The 19,465-nt window shown below is 42.4% G+C and overlaps 1 protein-coding gene and 1 long non-coding RNA gene across 5 annotated transcripts in view; one reads left to right on the forward strand and one right to left on the reverse strand.

The window, feature by feature from the left end:
* LOC137518884 (uncharacterized) overlaps window positions 1-19,465 on the forward strand; it is a 74,549-nt gene that overhangs the window by 12,754 nt on the left and 42,330 nt on the right. The window contains exon 3 of the long non-coding RNA XR_011020918.1: window positions 883-966. This is a non-coding gene — a long non-coding RNA (uncharacterized lncRNA). The remainder of the gene's footprint in view (window positions 1-882; window positions 967-19,465) is intronic.
* ZNF521 (zinc finger protein 521) overlaps window positions 17,330-19,465 on the reverse strand; it is a 404,909-nt gene continuing 402,773 nt past the window's right edge. For all 4 annotated transcript variants that reach the window (XM_068237286.1, XM_068237284.1, XM_068237285.1 and 1 more), the window contains one exon: window positions 17,330-18,183. In XM_068237286.1, the coding sequence (XP_068093387.1) occupies window positions 18,154-18,183 (30 nt within the window). In that variant the 3' untranslated portion in view covers window positions 17,330-18,153. The remainder of the gene's footprint in view (window positions 18,184-19,465) is intronic.

Here is a 19,465-nt window from a genome sequence, read left to right on the forward strand (position 1 = left end):
AAACTTCCAAGCAGTGCTGTTTCACAGCTGCATGCTTCACAGGAGTTGGAAAAGGGCAGAAATGGTCACTAGATACTAATACAGCAGCTATGCAATAAATGCAATGGCTTGGGAAAATTTGTAAACGGGAAATTACTTGTGCACAAAAGCAAATATGATAACTGAATGAGGACTAAAAAGTAGTTTAATTTAAAGGACAACTGAAGTAAAAAGAATATGGAGGCTGCCATATTTACTTCTTTTTAAATGATACCAGTTGCCTGCCAGCACTGCTGAGCTATTAGGCTGCAGTAGTGTCTGAATAACACCAGAAACAAGCATGGGGCTAGCTTTGTCCGCTCTGACAATGTCAGAAACACCTGATCTGTTGCATGCATATTCAGGGTATGTTTTCAAAACGTATTAGAGGCAGAGGATCAGCAGGGCCAGGACTGCCAGGCAATTGGTATTGCTTAAAAAGGAAATACTTATGGCAGCTTCCATATCACTCAGTTATCCTTTAAACTCTTTTGAACTACAAGATACAACAGGGATATGTGAGGGAGCAGGCTGGTGGTGTACTTTGTTCTCTGCTTGAACTTGATGGACGTATGTATTTTTTCAACCCAAATAACTATGTAAGATAATGGACATCCTGAGCAGGCAAAAACAGGCAGTCCCTGGTTTATCCAGACCAAAACAGTACAGCTGATAATTATTCTTTGGAGCATTTGAAGACAATGATGTGAATGTGGTATTTTCTTGTCCTTCACCTAATTTATATTGACCTTAACTGTACACATTTGCTTGCTCATCACAAGAATCATTTTTATTAATCTCATGTCTGTAACCTCATCTGATCCACAAAATCTCATTCTTCATCATTCCTATTTCTTCCACTAGCCCCGCAGAATTCAATATGTTAGAGCGTGTCGCTGGGACAATGGCCTTTCTATCATTACAAGATAAATTTATCATAATGAGAAGGTATGAATAATATTTTGAATAGTGTTTATGATTTCCATTCTTGCCATCTAACGTAGCATAGATATGCAACCAGCCTCTCCAGGGAGGTTAGTAAATGCAGATCATACGTGGTATAAACACCTGGTTATTTGATTCCGCATAACATATCGAGACACTATTGAAGCTGCGCTATAAATCTAAGCATGGGAAGCATTGGAATAAAATCATTTTTATAACGCTTCCAGAATGAGAGAAAGAAGGGTAAAAATGTTCAGCTCTTCCTGAGCTGTAATCTTAACCAGCAGCTATGGATCAAGGTGAGCAATGTTGGTATGGGCACCAGCCAAGAGTCCTAAATGTGCTAGGGGAAGAATCCACAAAATTAAAAAAAAAAAGCTAAATGTTGCTGATTTTTGCCTTGCATTGCTGGTTTCTTGCTTTTTTATGAAGATGTGTGGTGGGGAGCAGTGAAAGTTCCGTGTAGCCATACTAAACATCTGATTAGGCCGACTTCTCTGCACAGCAGTATGTTTGAATGCAGCACAGTAAATTGTTAGCATGTTTTACATCTCCTTCACTAGATATCTCATTTTAGGATATGTTTTTCAACCAAACCTGTACCAGAACCAGCTCACCACTTGTGCAAATGAAGCTAGTACAACTGAACCAAATGACGTCATGGTTTATCTTTGCACACACAATCCACTGCAAAAGACTCTCCTAGGCAGGGTTCACACTTGTCAAAATCGCATACAGTTTTCAATTTGCAAATTTGCACGTGAACTTAGCCAATGGGATCGTTCACAATTGGATGTGAATTTTGCCTGCAATAATAAAACTTTCAGCAGTGCCGCATAATTTTGCACATTCATCGAATTTTTTTTTTTATTCCCAGATTCACAATATATAGTTATTGTGAAAGAAAACGTGTGCGTTTAAATGACAATGAACATGCATAGTGTCTGAAAATTAATGTGCGATAAACATTTGGGTTTTCGCACAGACAATTGTGAACCTCCCTTAAAGGAATTCTGAAGTGAGAGGCATATGGAGGCTGACATATTTAAAGGATACCCGAGGTGACGTGTGACATGATGAGACAGACATGTGTATGTACAGTGCCTAGCACACAAATAACTAGGCTGTGTTCCTTTTTTTCTTTCTCTGCCTGAAAGAGTTAAATATCAGGTATGTAAGTGGCTGACTCAGTCCTGACTCAGACAGGAAGTGACTACAGTGTGACCCTCAATGATAAGAAATTACAACTATAAAACAATTTTCTAGCAGAAAATGGCTTCTGAAAGCAGGAAAGAGATAAAGAGGGTCAATAGTTCATAGATTTTAGCACTGCCATACTTCAATGAATGTATCATTGAGCAAAAACAATAAAAACGTAATAAGTAGATTTAAGTATAAAATAGAACTGTGGAATATCTTAAAAAGTCATTTTTAGGAGAAGGAGGATTGATACAATTATTTATGTCATTAGTTTATTTTCACCTCGGGTGTCCTTTAATTAATTTTAAACAATGCAAATTGCCTGGCTGTTCTGCTGATCCTCTGCCTCTAATACTTTTAGCCATAGACCCTGAACAAGCATGCAGATCAGATGTTTCTGCCAAAAATCTGAAAAGATTAGCTGTATGCTTGTTTCAGATGAGTGATTCAGACTCTACTGATGCCAGATTGGTCAGCAGAACTGCCAGGCAGCTGGTATGTCTAAAAAGAAATAAATATGGCAATATGGCAGCCTTCATATACGTCTCATTTCCCTTTAAGGCTCTTTTCACGCAGGAGGCTGAAAGCAGTGAATTTACTGCCAAGGCAGCTGCTCCCATACACCAGGCCACTGTTCACATCTAAGTGTGACCACATGCTACTTTTTTGCAACTGGGTATCTCCACTGCATGTCAAACACTGACAAGAGTGCGGTTACAAATTCTGTCATTTTACTGCATTTCCTGAATGGTGTTTGTAGCCGACAGATGGGATGCTGAACCATCCAACAAGCATGCAATTCGACTGTCCAAGAGTCTTTAAAAAGAGGAACTGTAACCAACTCATCCCAATTAGTAGCGGATATCCCCTTTCCTATGAGAAATCTTTTCCTTTTCTTTAACAGATCATCAGGGGGGTCTGTATTGTGGTGAAACCCCTCCCACAGTGTGATGTCAGGACCTAGGTCCTGACAGTTTCCTATCTGTGAACCTTGTATCTCCCTCTGTGTATATGTTAATCTAATGTATGAAAAAAAACAATTTGCCTATCACATTGTTAGGAGGTGTGGTTATAGATAATGACAGTTGGTGCTGTCTGTTTTTTTATGTCTGCCAGTAGTAAAGATGATTATGTGCAGGCTGATTGTGGATCAAACAATATGAACAAATTACATGGAGAATATTAATCATTTTTTGATATCTCTTCTATTTTTTAACTTCTCACTTTGCACTGTATTGATTTATTATTTTTCCCCTTTTCGCTAAAGTTCTTCTTTGTAGATAACCACAATACACAGCAGGCACACAGCGAGGAATTAAGAGACATCAAGCGTATGTATACACAGCCACACACAGACACATACATACACATACAAACACAGCCACAGAAAGACACGACAACACACAGACACAGCCTCTCTCTCCTTCCCTGGCTGCCATATGCAGGGGCCACCTGCAGGCTGGCTGTACTTGTCTTGGCAGAAGAGGCAGCAGGAGGGGTGGAGCTAAATCCTGCCTGCATGTGCTTCTCCCCTCCCTATCTACTGCATGTGAGAATAACTACAGATGTGATCAGGGGCGTTTCTAGGGTCCTTGGAGATCGGGGGCACCTGTGGGCACCAGGTGGGGAGGTATATGCGGCACGCGCAGCGCGCTGCGGCAAAGAATTGGCATGGCCATGAGGTGAGTGGGCATGGCCATGGGTGGGGCCAAATGTACATGAACTTAGCAGCGGTGTAAGCTACAGATAACGTGCCTGCCCATCGAAATATTGGATGGAGCCCCCTGTCCTTTATTTAGATAATTTACAATCAGTATAGGCATAGATCAAAGATGAATACGCACATACAATTTTGATTGGTCAATCACTGACCCCCAATTTTACAACCCCCGTGCAGTAAGTGGGGCAACAGACAATGAATTTTATGAACAGAGCTAAAATTGGCTAATCAAAATTGTATGTGTGTACCAGGCTTTACAGCTAATACTGTACATACTGAAAGTAGCAGGGATCAGCATACAATATAGCTGGTTTACAATCAGTAAAGGCACAGAGTAACACCTTACACTGTACACACTGGAGGTAAATCAGCACACAGTGCAGGCACTAGAGAACAGCGTATACTGTACATACTGTAGGCAGCAGAATTCAGCACACTGCAGCTAGCGTGCCAAAAATATGAGGATCACGTTGTGCGGCGTGCTTATCGCGCCGCACCGAAAAATGGGTGGGCCATGGACCAGAATATAGGTGTGGTAACGGGTGGAGACAAATTTATACGAACCTAGCAATGGTGGGACATTAGATTATGACAGTGGTGGCGAACCTTTTGGAGGCCGAGTGCCCAAACTGCAGCCCAAAAGTCACTTATCCATCGCAAAGTGGCAACAGCAATTTAAACTAAATACTGAACATTATGAAAATCCAAGTTGAAAATAAACTGTGAAGATAAACAATTTCATCCATCCTACTCCTGAAAAATGTATTCAATTTTTTAGAACCTTCCAGTTTTATTTTCTGTTTTAAAAAGCTAAAAAAGTAGGTGTAATGCTATTGTCTCATATGATAAGGATTCAGCTTTTCCCATAGTCTCGCAGTTAGCAATCATGTGACCCCCAACAAGACAAATTCAGCAATCATGAGGCCCCCAAAAAATCATGAGGCCGCCAACAAGACAAATTCAGCAATCATGAGGCCTCCAACAAATCATGAGGCCCCAAACAAGACAAATTCAGCAATCTTGAGGCCCCCAACAAATCATAAGGCTCCCAACAAGACAAATTCAGCAATCATGAGGCACATAAATAGACAGCATTTCACATAAATAGGCAGAATGCCCCCTTAATATGGTAGCCCCCCAAGTTAGGTAGTGAGTGACAGGGACCCCCAGGTTAGCTAGTGAGTGACAGGTGCCTCCAGTTAGGAAGTGAGTGACAGGGACCCCGATAGTGAGTGACAGGGAGCCCCTTTAGGTAGTGAGTGAGTGCCAGGGAGCCCCTTTAGGTAGTGAGTGAGTGCCAGGGAGCCCCTTCAGGCAGTGAGTGAGTGCAAGGGAGCCCCTTCAGGCAGTGAGTGAGTGACAGGGAGGCCCTTTAGGCAGTGAGTGAGTGCCAGGGAGCCCCTTTAGGCAGTGAGTGAGTGCCAGGGAGCCCCTTTAGGCAGTGAGTGAGTGACAGGGAGCCCCTTTAGGTAGTGAGTGAGTGCCAGGAAGCCCATTTAGGCAGTGAGTGAGTGCCAGGGAGCCCCTTTAGGCAGTGAGTGAGTGACAGGGAGCTCCTTTAGGTAGTGAGTGAGTGACAGGGAGCCCCATTAGGGAGTGAGTGAGTGACAGGGAGCCCATTAGGTAGTGAGTGAGTGACAGGGAGGCCCTTTAGGTAGTGAGTGAGTGACAGGGAGCCCCTTTAGGTAGTGAGTGAGTGCCAGGGAGCCCCTTTAGGCAGTGAGTGAGTGCCAGGGAGCCCCTTTAGGCAGTGAGTGAGTGCCAGGGAGCCACTTTAGGCAGTGAGTGAGTGACAGGGAGCCCCTTTAGGTAGTGAGTGAGTGCCAGGGAGCACCTTTAGGCAGTGAGTGAGTCCCAGGGAGCCCCTTTAGGGAGTGAGTGAGTGACAGGGAGTCCCTTTAGGTAGTGAGTGAGTGACAGCGAGCCCCTTTAGGTAGTGAGTGAGTGACTGGGAGTCCCATTAGGGAGTGAGTGAGTGACAGGGAGTCCCTTTAGGTAGTGAGTGAGTGACAGGGAGCCCCTTTAGGTAGTGAGTGAGTGACAGGGAGCCCCTTTAGGTAGTGAGTGAGTGACAGGGAGGCCCTTTAGGCAGTGAGTGAGTGACAGGGAGCCCCTTTATGCAGTGAGTGAGTGACAGGGAGCCCCATTAGGGAGTGAGTGAGTGACAGGGAGTCCCATTAGGGAGTGAGTGAGTGAGTGAGTGACAGGGAGCCCATTAGGCAGTGAGTGAGTGCCAGGGAGCCCCTTTAGGTAGTGAGTGATTGACAAGGAGCCCCTTTAGGCAGTGAGTGAGTGCCAGGGAGCCCCTTTAGGCAGTGAGTGAGTGACAGGGAGCCCCTTTAGGTAGTGAGTGAGTGCCAGGGAGCCCCTTTAGGAAGTGAGTGAGTGACAGGGAGCCCCATTAGGGAGTGAGTTAGTGACAGGGAGTCCCTTTAGGTAGTGAGTGAGTGCCAGGGAGCCCCTTTAGGTAGTGAGTGAGTGCCAGGGAGCCCCTTTAGGCAGTGAGTGAGTGACAGGGAGCCCCTTTAGGTAGTGAGTGAGTGCCAGGGATCCCCTTTAGGAAGTGAGTGAGTGACAGGGAGCCCCATTAGGGAGTGAGTGAGTGACAGGGAGCTCCTTTAGGAAGTGAGTGAGTGACAGGGAGCCGCCGCCGCTCCCCCCCTTACCTCTGTATGCGGAAGTGATCACTTCCGCATATCAGTGCGGGCGCTGGGTCCTAGCGCCCGCACGATTGGTCGACCGCCTGATCGAGGTCTGAGTGACGCGGCGGCGGCTGGAGGGAGCCGCTGACAGAGGGGGTGAGCGACGGCCGGGCGGCGCCTGTCAGAGACAGGCGCCTGGGTGCAATGCACCCTCCCAGGCGCGGCCCTGCGGAGATCCGTGGCACCCCAGGACAGATTGGGGGCACGTGCCCCCCCAAAATAGGGCTAGCGACGCCCCTGGATGTGATAACTTAAGGACTGGAGTGATAAGATAACACTCACACTGTGAAAGCTTGTCACTACGTGTTAATAAGGCAAGCTTATTTAGTGAATTAACACTTAAAATACAGATCGATGTGTGGTGATAAGTTTTCACTTGCCTTATCACTAGCATGATCTTAAGGCTTGTACACGTGCAACTTTTCCGCCCATCTATGGTCCAAACTTGGTCTGTTAGATGTTAGTTGGGCATGTGTACGCATGACAAATGACTAGATGAGCAAATGATAACAGGTGGTTTGCCCGATCCAAATGGTGGATAAACTCACATGGCTGTTGGGCTGATATAGTACAGTTGGCCATATGTGTACATTTCGTTTTGAACAACTTGCGGCAATATCGTGCAGTCTGTCGTTCACTTGAGCGCAAAGTATGCAAATTAGTTGGTCGTTCAGTTGGTTGGAGTGCGGAAAATACAAGTTGTGCAATTGATTGGTTGTGCAGTCTGTCATGTTGTTGGGCTGGTTGTGCGGCAAAGTTGCATGTGTGTACAAGGCTTGGTAGATTGTGTCCTTAGTTTGCAGATAGGACACTAGTAGGTATAATTGTTCATAATGTTATGGAGAAAAGAAAATACGTGCACCTTCCGTCCTCTGTAGCCGTGTTTATTTCAGCAGCGGAACGCAGCGTGACCAAGTGTCTGTGTGACACAAAACGGCCGTCGCTCCCCGCCGTTCTGACCCGCCACCCACCTCCTTCACCACCGCTGCCTAATCAGCTGGTTTGTTACCACTAAGACCACTGTAAGGATCCTATGTGATGGATTTAACACTGCTGAAATAAACACGGCTACAGAGGACGGAAGGTGCACGTATTTTCTTTTCTCCATAACATACAGATTGGCTTCTTTTCTTTCTACGCTACAGCGGAGCACACATCCCAATATGTGAAAAGCAGCAAGGACCCGGCCAGAGGTGGTGAGAGTGTTTATGCTTTTTTTATCCCTTCCACTGTACAGTTGAATAGGAGTGCCGCACTTTATATATCTATTCTAGCGATACAGATAATTGTTCATAAACCTCTTCATAGCAGTCGTGGTTGGGGTGTCTTGGCACCCTATGGAAAAAAATACAGGAGATAAAAAAGGGAGCCCGATAGTGCAGTATGTCAATAGTAGGTGTGTGGAGGAGAAATCAATTGATTGAAAGGGCTACTCACAAAGGAGGGTTGCAAGGGGCAACCGACCACAGGAAGCAGGTGGAGACCATAAACCCGACTCCACTCGGGGTGGTCCTGGACGGACCTGGTTGCGGTCGCTCTCTTAGATAAAAAAGGATGGACAAAACATTAACCGTGGTAAAACAACGGGTGTTCTGTCACCACCCCTCGGACAAACATGTACGGGGGTATAACTATGCACAATAAGGGAAAGAGGCGCCCTGATTTTCAAATCAGGGCGCCTCTTTCCCTTATTGTGCATTCTTCATAGCAGGGACAGATATGGGGCACTGGTATAGATATTAGATTACAAGCTCCCCATCTTTATTCAAGTTATTGTCTGTGCACTAATCATAATGAATCAGCTTTGTGTTACTTTATAGCAGACAAATGTTATGTTTGGGACGTTACTGCCTCACGGATATAAGGAATGTCATCCAAATGCAAGCTAAGGAGGAACTAGAGAGGGAGCAGAGTGTTCTATTGTCCCAGGCAAGGCTCACACAACTCACATTTCCCTTTGTTATCAACCATTTGCGTGCCTTGCATTTTGTACATAACACAGCATTTTTGTTTTACTCATGTGCCTTAAAGTAGCCAAGATAATCTTACTGGAGAAGAGACAGCTATAGCTTTGTCCAAGAGCGGAATAAGATGGTTGAAAATGACAATATACAAGGAGATCCCCAGAGAAACGTGGCTTTTTTAAGGCTTTACCTGCGCACCATCACATTTAATAGGATTAATGATTTATTGGAGGAAAAAATCTCATGTTTACCGTTACGATATTTTGCCTGAGCCCTAGTTTTCATTGGCGGGCTGCAATTATTCCTAGAAATGTCAATGTACAATATACAGTAATTCCACCCATATGCTGAGGAGTTCAGTTCACTCGATTTTAGAATGATGCACAATACTTATATTCAATCAAAATGAAGAGTGGGAACATAGGATGACCTACAGTAGATTCACACCATTGTTTAGTTGATCCTATCCCTTTCAGGTCATATGTGTCTCTTAAAGTGCTTAAAGGGAACCTGAAGCGAGGACAATTATTTAAAATAAACACATGACGTAGCTGAAAATGAACATTACATACTAACCTCAGCATTAGTTCCTCTCCGAAGCTCACCATTTTCTTCTTACAACGATCCCTTCCAGTTCTGACAATATTTTGTCAGAACTGAAATATACCAGTTGCTGTAAGTTATATATCAACAGCTGTCAGTTACAACTGAATGTGCAAGGTAATGTCAATGTTTCCCTATGGCTCAAGTGGGCGATTTTACAGTTTAACATTGTGCTGACCAGGAAGCTGTTAGGGGGTTATGGCCATTTTTAAAATGGAGGACGGAGAATTCCATTAATCACAGTGGACAAATGGGATGCAGGAGAGGAGAAAGAGATTGAGTAGTAGACTACACAGGAGGTAAGTATGACCTGTGTATGGTTATAATGGCCTCAATTCACTAAGATCATGCTGGAAATAATAAGGCAAGAGAAAACTTACCTCCACATAGTGAGAGAGTTATCTTATCTCTTCATTCCTTAAGTTACCTCCTCTGTAGTTAATTTACCTCCTCTGTAGTTATTTTCACAGGCAGTTAATGAACAGCCTGTCTTTAACTCTGGAGTTATTTTAAGGATTAAAGAGTTAACTTAAAGACAGAAGAGTTAACTTTAGGTTTGCCTGAGGTAAAATGTTTCCTGAATACTACATGCCTTATCACTATGGTAACAACTCTAGAAGAGTTATTAAAGACAGGAGATAAGCTTAGTGAATTGAGGCCTTTGACTTTTTATTTTCAGTTCAGGTTCTCTTTAAGCTTACACTATGGTCCATATCCTATGAATTTTCCTCTTGTGTTTTCTCCAAGGAGGCATATTCAAACCAAGTTACCAATAAAAAAATAACTTTAAGGGTCCTTTCACACTGTGCAGGTTGCGTTGTGATACAATAGGAAAAGTGGCACCATTATAAGGTGAAGCTAGCATACAGTAAAATCAAAGTATGCTTAAAGTGGTCTGAAACTCTGCATTTCTTCTTTGCTCTAAAAGATTCCTTACAAAACACATTGTAGCAGAACAGCAGCAGATCAGTTAACACAACACTTTGTTCTGCCGTGGAAAGCCCCTTCAGGCTAGGATCCGAAGTGGAGATAACTGTATCTTTTGCATACAGTCCTTAGTTGTTACATTGTGTGTAACAACTGAAAAGGAGCGTGCTTCAAGCATGCACACCGTTCAGAAGAGCTCACTAGAAGATTTTAATATATCATAAAAAGCAGCTTGAATAAAATGCAATGGCAGCTTTCAGAGCAAATAAGCTGTACTTTGGGAACTTGTAATTTGTAAACAGACAATATTACGTGTGCACAAAAGCAAATATGCTAAATGTATGGGCAATACAAAGTAGGAAAACACATTATTATTGAATGTCATGTCAGAGTTTCAGACTACTTTAAAGTAAAATTTAAGTGAAAACAAAGGTATGAGATGTTGCGCACCTGAATATTATTTCTTTCAGACAGAGAACGTAGAAAAGGAACAAAGCATATTTATTTGTGTGCTTGGCACAGTACATACACATGTCCATCTCATCATGTCACATAACCACTTGAGGACCGTAGGCTTACACCCCCTAGTGACCCAGCTATTTTTTAAACTCAGGGCTCTGCAGCTTTAATAGGATGCTGCAGAGCCATACACATTAGCACACAAATGAATCCCCCTCATTTTCTGCCCACAGAGCATTCTATTTCTCTGAACGCTGATGCAGGCAGTGTTTTTTTTTTAAATTAGTTTATGGATTTTTTTTTAATATAACTGTGTATGTAAATTTGTGTAATTCGTAAAAATAAAACTGTATTTTTTTTTTATTCCCCCCCCCCCCCCCAGCCAGGCAATGACAGAGATCAGCTGTCATAGGCATCAGCCTATGTGAGCCGATTGCTCTTGAGCCTCTCTAGGGGACAGCCGTGTGACTCGGCTGTCCCCACCCCAGTACAGCGCTGCCGTAGATCACATCGCTGTACAATGTAAATAGACGGCCTAACAGTCTCCTAGAGGCGATCGCCACTGAGGGACTGATGACGGAGCTAAGCGGAGGTCCTGCAAAACTCCGCACCAGGACTTGACGCCTTTTGGCATTAGGCTGTCCTGGGACTGTCACCCTCCCGATGCCAGTCGGCGTTAGGCAATCGGGAGGGTGATAAGCTTCCCTTTAAGTATGCTTCACTGCCACTGTAAATGCACTCATTACCAATATAACACAAAATATGCTGCACTGCACCACACTCAATGTGAAAGCATCACAGGAATATCATTGAATTGCGCTGATATTGTCCATCGAGACGCAACAGACTTAGGCCTGGGGCCTACTAGAGAGCTTTTCTAAGCGCTTGTGATTTGAAAAGCACTTACTAATGTAATGCTCTGAATGATTTAAAAAAAAATCACATACCTCAAGTGGGATCACACACATAGCATTTTATTAGCAAGAGCTTTTCAAATCACAAGGGCTTACAAAAATGCTGCTAGTGGGTTCCAGGCCTAAGTGTGAAAGGGCCCTAGAAAATACTCAAAATAATTCTGAGCTACCATTTCTTTACCTATGTTTTCAATTGCAAAGTGCTAAAAAGTTATCCTTTAGATAAGAGGAAACATTTTCACCTAGGAGAGTGTTACTGCAAGCGTTGCTACAGTAACGTACGTTAAGTCTGATGGCGGCTTTATTACTGGCATTACGTGAACCAACCTCCCCTTGTTACTACAGAACTACAGCAGACTTTTACTCACCCATTTTAAGTTCCCCTAAAGAGACTATACTTTTTTTTAGGTCTGTTTGATTGAGTTTTAACTTAATAACACGTTATCTCGTTCAGCATTAACACCAGATTGCTATAAATGTTAATCATGCACTAGAGGCTATTCCCACAATAGTGATTACTCACCTATTGGTCCAACTCTCCAGGTACTCATAAAGTGTATTAATAGAAAAACAATATGCATTACCTCTCTGGCCACCCACTGCCCATGGTTGATGCTCAGGTCTTCCCTCATCTCTTTAGAGTCCTGTGGCTACACAGGAAGTATGACCATGACAAACTCGTGCACTACCTCCAGGTGCAGCGCCTAATAACATATAGATATGCAAAGCTCTGGCCCATGCATACGGTATACAGATGTCCCAACATGCATTCTGAAGACCCTGGGAGGATGCACTTTTCGCGGATAGTGGGATTGGTAATATATACATTTTTTAAAAAAATATACAGTGGAAGGCCTAATGATTTTTCATAAATTAAAGGAAATCACTGAGCGAAAACGTGCCTGGCCGAAATGATATTATAAAAGGCAAAACATTGTCCGCATAAAAATAGTTTTTCAGTTTATACAAATTGAAAGATGTTTATTGATAAACTAGTAGACTTAAAGAGAAACTCCAACCTAGAATTGAACTTTATCCAAATCAGTAGCTGATACCCCCTTTTACATGAGAAATATAATGCTTTTCACAAACAGACCATCAGGGGGCGCTGTATGACTGATTTTGTGCTGAAACCCCTCCCACAAGAAGCTCTGAGTACCGCGGTACTCTGGGCAAACTGCCACAATGTAACAATGTTTACAGACAGGAATTAGCTGTTTACAGCTGTCTCTAACAGCCAAAACAGCTAGGAGCAGCTACATAACCTGCCCACAGTAAAAATGTCACCATGTAATACATGTCAGAATGTGAATCTGGGAGAGGAAAGATTTTACAATGAGCAAACACTGACTAAATCATTTACACATAATTATGGTAAAAAATGAAGCACTTTTTTTACTACATTATTTTCACTGGAGTTCCTCTTTAAGCCCATTTAAAAACGGGCTCTAGGTCTATCTCATTGCCACCACCGCCGCATGTCAGTGCGCACACCCGTCAGCTGCATGCGCACCCATTCACCCGCCACCCTGGCCCCGTCCTCCTCCAGTCCCAACGGCTACACATGTGCAGTAGCCAAAATACATGGGGCACAGGGACAGGAGGATGACACAGGGATAGGTAGGGTTTTATTATGTAGGATAGCATATAACCATTCCATGATTTGTGGAAGAGTCCTCGCTTTTCTGCATTTTTATTCAAGTACCTATCATTTTAAAACTTAAAGAAAAAAAATCAACAAAAATTGACATAAAGTAAAAATGTAAAAAGATATATATATATATATATATATATATATATATATATATATATATATATATATATATATATATATATATATATATATATATATATATATATATATATATATATCTGTATAGGACTATAAGAGGCTCCTGACCATAAGACGAACCTAGATTCAGAGGACAAAAACCAGGGGAAAAAAATATATATACTGAACCAGGTGCATCCATGGTGAAGGGGAGTCTTATGGATTATGCCCCCTTTGTACCTTATGCCCCCTTGTACCTCTTGTGTTTCCCTGCGTCCTCCTGTGTCCTCCATGTGTCTGCCTCTGTCCTCCTTTATGCCCCTTTGTCTCTCAATTGTGTCCTCCTCTATGCCCCTTTGTGTCCCCCTGTGTCCTCCTCTGTCCCCCTTGTGTCCTGCTGTCCCCAGGTGTCCTCCTCTGTTCTCCTTGTGTCCGTTATGCCCCTTTGTGTCCCCTTGTGTCCTCCTCTATATACCTTTGTGTTCCCTGTGTCCTCTGTTTGTCCCAGTGTCCTCCTCTGCATGGGCACAGTACAGGAAGTTCCCAACATTGCGGCAGGTTGGAGGTTCGTATTGGCAGGCATTCACAAGTCAGGACCTCCCTGCATTTGGACTATAAGACGCGGTGACTTTTTTCTCCCGCTTGTGGGGGAGAAAAAGTGAGTCTTATAGTCCAAAAACTACAGTATATATATATATATATGTATATGCACACACACATAAATATGAAATGCAATTAAAAAGGCTGCACCCCAGACAAGGGGAGGCTGCAAATGGCTACACACTGAATATTAATCTTAGTAGAGAGAGTGTGGCCACCTTTCTCTCTCGCTCTCTTCTGCTCCCAAACAAATATAGGCTAAAAGAGTAAATATAGTACTGAATAATAACTGCTGAACAACACAGTTTAAGAACTCTGTGTATACTTTTCTTTCTCCAAAACTACAGGTGAAAAACTTTATTTTTTTAATAACCCTTCGGCTCTATGCCTAGTCTACTTAATAGAATGACTCCTATCTTTTGGATTCAAGTGGAGAGTACAGGCAGTTTAAAAGTTGGCAAAGGTTAAAGTTGGATTTTGTGTTGTCCCAATCTGCCAATAAAGGTTATGAATTCTTCATCTTCTCAGCATTTAGATTACACTGCCAAGGTATTGTTTTCTGCTGTCAGACACTTCTAATTCAAATGTTAACATTTTTCATAATAGTTTTCCTTTAAAGGGAAGGTCAGAGGAATATAAAAATAAAAAAATCCACTTACCTGGGACCTCCTCCAGCCCCTGGCAGCCGTCCTGTTCCCTCATCACAACACCGGTGGCTCCCGGGCCCCTCCGCTGGAGAAGCCAACCTTGCCAGGTCGACTTCTCCTGCGCTTCAGCATGCGGCTCACTGAATCGCACTGACGTCATCCAGACAGTAATGCGCAGGCGCAGAGCTACTGCACCTGCGCAGTACAGTCTTGATGATGTCAGTGCGAGTACGTGAGACGCGCGCTGGAACGCAAATAGGCCTCTGCCACCGGCAGGGAGTGGCGCTGCGGCGAGGGCACAGGACGGCTGCCAGGGGCTGGAGGAAGCTCCAGGTAAGTGGATTTTTTTTATTTTTATACTCCTTGGATGTATCCTTTAAGCAGGTTATTTGCAATGGAAACTTGCAAAACACGTCACAATATCCTATATAATAATTTACAAGTGTCCCTGCATCCTGTCCATGTGTCAGTGCTTTTGTGCTACTGCGCATGCCAAGCATTGGGGCAGGACGCAGGACAGGGCCAGGTGGCGGGCCGGCCAGGCGTGTTGGCGTGATGTGTTTTTTTTTGTGTTGCCCACTGACAATGACATTATACAGCCCTATCTGTTGCAGCTGGACCTTGGTAATTGCTATTACTGTGCCAGGCCCTGTCTAACTATCTATACTGGGACACCTAACTATGCCTACCTAACTACTGGGGCACCTACTTACCTATACGGGGACACCTACCTACGCCTACCTACCTATACTGGGACACCTACCTATGCCTACCTACCTATACTGGGACTTCTACCTATGCCTAGCTAACTTCTGTGGCACCTACCTATGCCTATCTACCTATACTGGGACACCTACCTATGCCTACCTACCTATACTGGGACTTCTACCTATGCCTAGCTAACTACTGGGGCACCTACCTATGCCTACCTACCTATACTGGGACTCCTACCTATGCCTAGCTAACTACTGGGGCACCTACCTATGCCTATCTACCTATACTGGGACACCTGCCTATGCCTACCTACCTATACTGGGACTCCTACCTATGCCTAGTTAACTACTGGGGCACCTACCTATGCCTATCTACCTATACTAGGGCACTTACCTATGCCTACCTACCTATACTGGGACTCCTACCTATGCCTAGCTAACTACTGGGGCACCTACCTATGCCTACCTGACTATACTGGGACTCCTACCTATGCCTAGCTAACTACTGGGGCACCTACCTATGCCTATCTACCTATACTGGGACACCTACCTATGCCTATCTACCTATACTGGGACACCTACCTATGCCTACCTACCTATACTGGGACTCCTACCTATGCCTAGCTAACTACTAGGGTAACAGAGGAGGTGAGAGTTACTCTTTGCATGGGTGACCAGGTGGTGGTTTTTATGTGAAGATAATATATCATTTGACACTTTTTTTAATCATGGAGCATCTTTTCAAGTGTTTGCTGAAACCATGGTGTGTGCTAGCATGTTTTAGCATTAGAATATGGTTTCCTTGTTTGTAAACAGACATAGTTAAGCAGGGATTGGCTAAATGCACATGCTATTTTCGATGGAGGAGGAGAGAGAGTGCATCTCTATTGGTAACTTACACACATACAGAACATTTATATCTCGCTTTTCTTCTGGCGGACTCAAAGCGCCAGAGCTGCAGTCACTAGGACGCGCTCTATAGGCAGTAGCAGTGTTAGGGAGTCTTGCCCAAGGTCTCCTACTGAATAGGTGCTGGCTTACTAAACAGGAGGAGCCGAGATTCGAACCCTGGTCTCCTGTGTCAGAGGCAAAGCCCTTAAAGGGGCACTACAGCGAAAAACTGTAAAATTTAAAATATGTGCAAACATATACAAATAAGTACATTTTTTCCAGAGTAAAATGAGCCATACATTACTTTTCTCCTATAATGCTGTCACTTACAGTAGGCAATAGAAATCTGACAGAAGAGACAGGTTTTGGACTAGTCCATCTCTTCATAGGGGATTCTCAGCAAGGCTTTTATTCTTTATAAAAATATTCTCGAAAAAGGATTTAAACAATGATGCTGGCCAGCTTCCCTGCTCCCTACACAGTTTTTTGGCAGTTGGACAGAGCAACTGCCATTCACTAAGTGCTTTTGAAAATAAATATATCCCCGAGAATCCCCTATAAAGAGATGGACTAGTCCAAAACCTGTCACTTCTGTCAGATTTCTACTACCTGCTGTAAGTGACAGCAACATAGGAGAAAAGTAATGTATGGCTCATTTTACTCTGGAAAAAAATGTACTTCTTATTTGTATATGTTTGCACATATTTTACATTTTACAGTTTCTGCTGTAGTGCTCCTTTAACCAGTACACTATCCAGCCACATATATAGGCAAGTAAAGTAATTTCATGGCAGATAGTCCTGCATCTTGGTCATGGCATGATACACACTTTAAATTATGATTGGTCAATCACTGATCAATTTTATTACCTCATGTAGTACGAGGGTCAACAAACATTGAATACTATGAGCAGATTGTGTAGGTAAACCCTGAAACTACATGGAGGTGGAAACAATGGTCAGTGATTGGCCAATCATAATTCAAAGTGTGTACCAGGCTGAAGTTTTCCAATGAATTGTCTTCTGAGAAGGACTAACTAGTGGTGATCTAGGGTAGGTTAGGTTAGTAGGTAGGTCCTACTGTCATCCAGTTGTTGCTCAATGTGGCCGTTAATGGCAAACAACCACTCTATGCCAGTAGGCACCTTTAGTAGGCCCTGCAAGAGGTCTACCCTTTATTGGTCTTTTTGCACACTCCATGCTAACTACATTTGGAAACCGTTTATTACAAACATATAAAACAAAACACTTTCAAATAATGATAAATTGGATTTATTTTCTTGGTAAACAATTCCAGTAATCTCCAGGTTCAGACCGCAGAGTAAACATTGAGAACGGTAACATACAAGTTAATTTAACGGATTCAAGAATTTTTGGCAGGATGAAACCATTGTTAAGAAAGAGGAAAAAAAAAACTTCAGACACACAAAGCATCAAAATGATCTTCTGGAGAAAAAAAAATCGTTTGACAATCTACATAATGACTATTGCATATATGGTAATGCTATCTGCCATACTGCAAGGCTTACAAATATATATATGTATGTAAATATTTATATATAGGCCTTATTCAAGATTTTGTTTTCCTCTTGATGAGAAATGACTTTCTGTGCAAGAATCTTCTGCTGCAGTATATAAACAAATTCAGTTCAGCTGTTTTATATTAAAACGAGGATTAAAGACCAAGATCTACTGGAAAGGACGTTGGAATACAGCAACCATTTCTCTTGCTCTGTCTGTTTGCAGACGTTGACGTCAGTCTCTTTACACGCAGCTTTTCCACTTCTTTCTTTGAATAGGGCCCAAGTCAGCTGTCTTTATAAGACTTTTTTTTAATTTTTTTTTTGTATTGAACATCATAATACATGTGCAACACTGTATATACAATAAGTTTTATCCGGTGCTAAAAAGTCCAAACACATGAACACCTAACAGCTCCAATAATACAAGTTTATGATAAAATACAATGTTTTTTTTAAGATTAATATACATGAACAATCAAAGTTTCGTGCAAAGATTAAAACATGTTCCCTTTTCTGTGCTTCCAGATGTTCTTCAGACAAATCTTTTTTTTTTTGCATTAACTGCTATGCTGAGACATCGTGTGGTTCTAAAAGAGAATGGAGAAATGGTTATTACTTTATGTTATCTTGCCAGGCATATTTAATAGCAATCATTCAGGGTCTATAAATGTCATGCTTACTGAACCATATTATTATATATCATATTGCATTTGTAGTCATGTCCCAGAGTGGCTACTGATGAGGAGCTAAAATTCACCTGAAGTAAGTTTCACCCAGGAGGGAAAAGTTGGAATTAGAACATTACTAAAGAACACAACTGCTGCTCAATCAGCTGCTAGACGCTTTGATTTGCTAATCTCAACTTCTGCCTCCTGGCTGGGACACTTATCATTGTACAATAATTTTTGGCTCATCACTTGTAGCCAACTTTATGTCAGACAATGAGGTCATCATCATTGCTGAATGAATGCTGCAAGAAAATTAAAGTGAACCTGAGGTGAAAATAAACAGGATGAGATAAATAATTGTATTTATCCTCCTACTCCTAAATATTTTTTTTTTTAAGATATCCCATGGTTTTATTTTATATTTAAACATTTACAAAGTAGATTGAATGTTTTATTGTCTCTGCTTAATGGCAGTCTATTTAGTGTCCCCAAGTTAAATTACATGAACTATTAGCCTTGTTCTATCTCTCCCTGCGCTCAGAAGTTGTATTCTGCCAGGAAAACTTTTATGGGTGTATTCTGCTTATTAGTGAGCCTTACTACATTCCTGACAAGGTCCCAACAATTTTACACACTTAACAAACCCTGTATGAGACCTCCATAAAAAATAACTTTTATTTGTTACAATAAAATCTTTTCCATAGCTATTGTTATTTATTTTTATTTTAGTATTCTTGATTTATATCACATTAACCTAGTAGGGTAGTGGAGAACAATTTATTCTTAGAAAGGACCTTCTATATTTTCTAGTCAGATCCTATCCAACCCTGTACTAGGCACTAAATTAGTAGAAATGCTGAGTTACTTCAAATTGTACAGAACCCTCCACCTAAAACCGACATGTTTCGGCCCCTAAAAACCGATTATGTATTTGTAAATAGCTGTGTTTATCTTCTACTATGCACTTTGCACCCTAAGCACTTTTTCATTATAGCCCTGACGACGGCTCCATTTTTAGGGGCCGAAACATGTCGGTTTTAGATGGAGGGTTCTGTACAATTTGAAGTAACTCAGCATTTCTACTAATTTAGTGCCTAGTACCGGGTTGGATAGGATCTGACTAGAAAATATAGAAGGTCCTTTCTAAGAATAAATTGTTCTCCACTACCCTACTAGGTTAATGTGATATAAATCAAGAATA

Source organism: Hyperolius riggenbachi, chromosome 5 (assembly GCF_040937935.1).
Source record: "Hyperolius riggenbachi isolate aHypRig1 chromosome 5, aHypRig1.pri, whole genome shotgun sequence".
Taxonomy (NCBI): Eukaryota; Metazoa; Chordata; class Amphibia; order Anura; family Hyperoliidae; genus Hyperolius; species Hyperolius riggenbachi.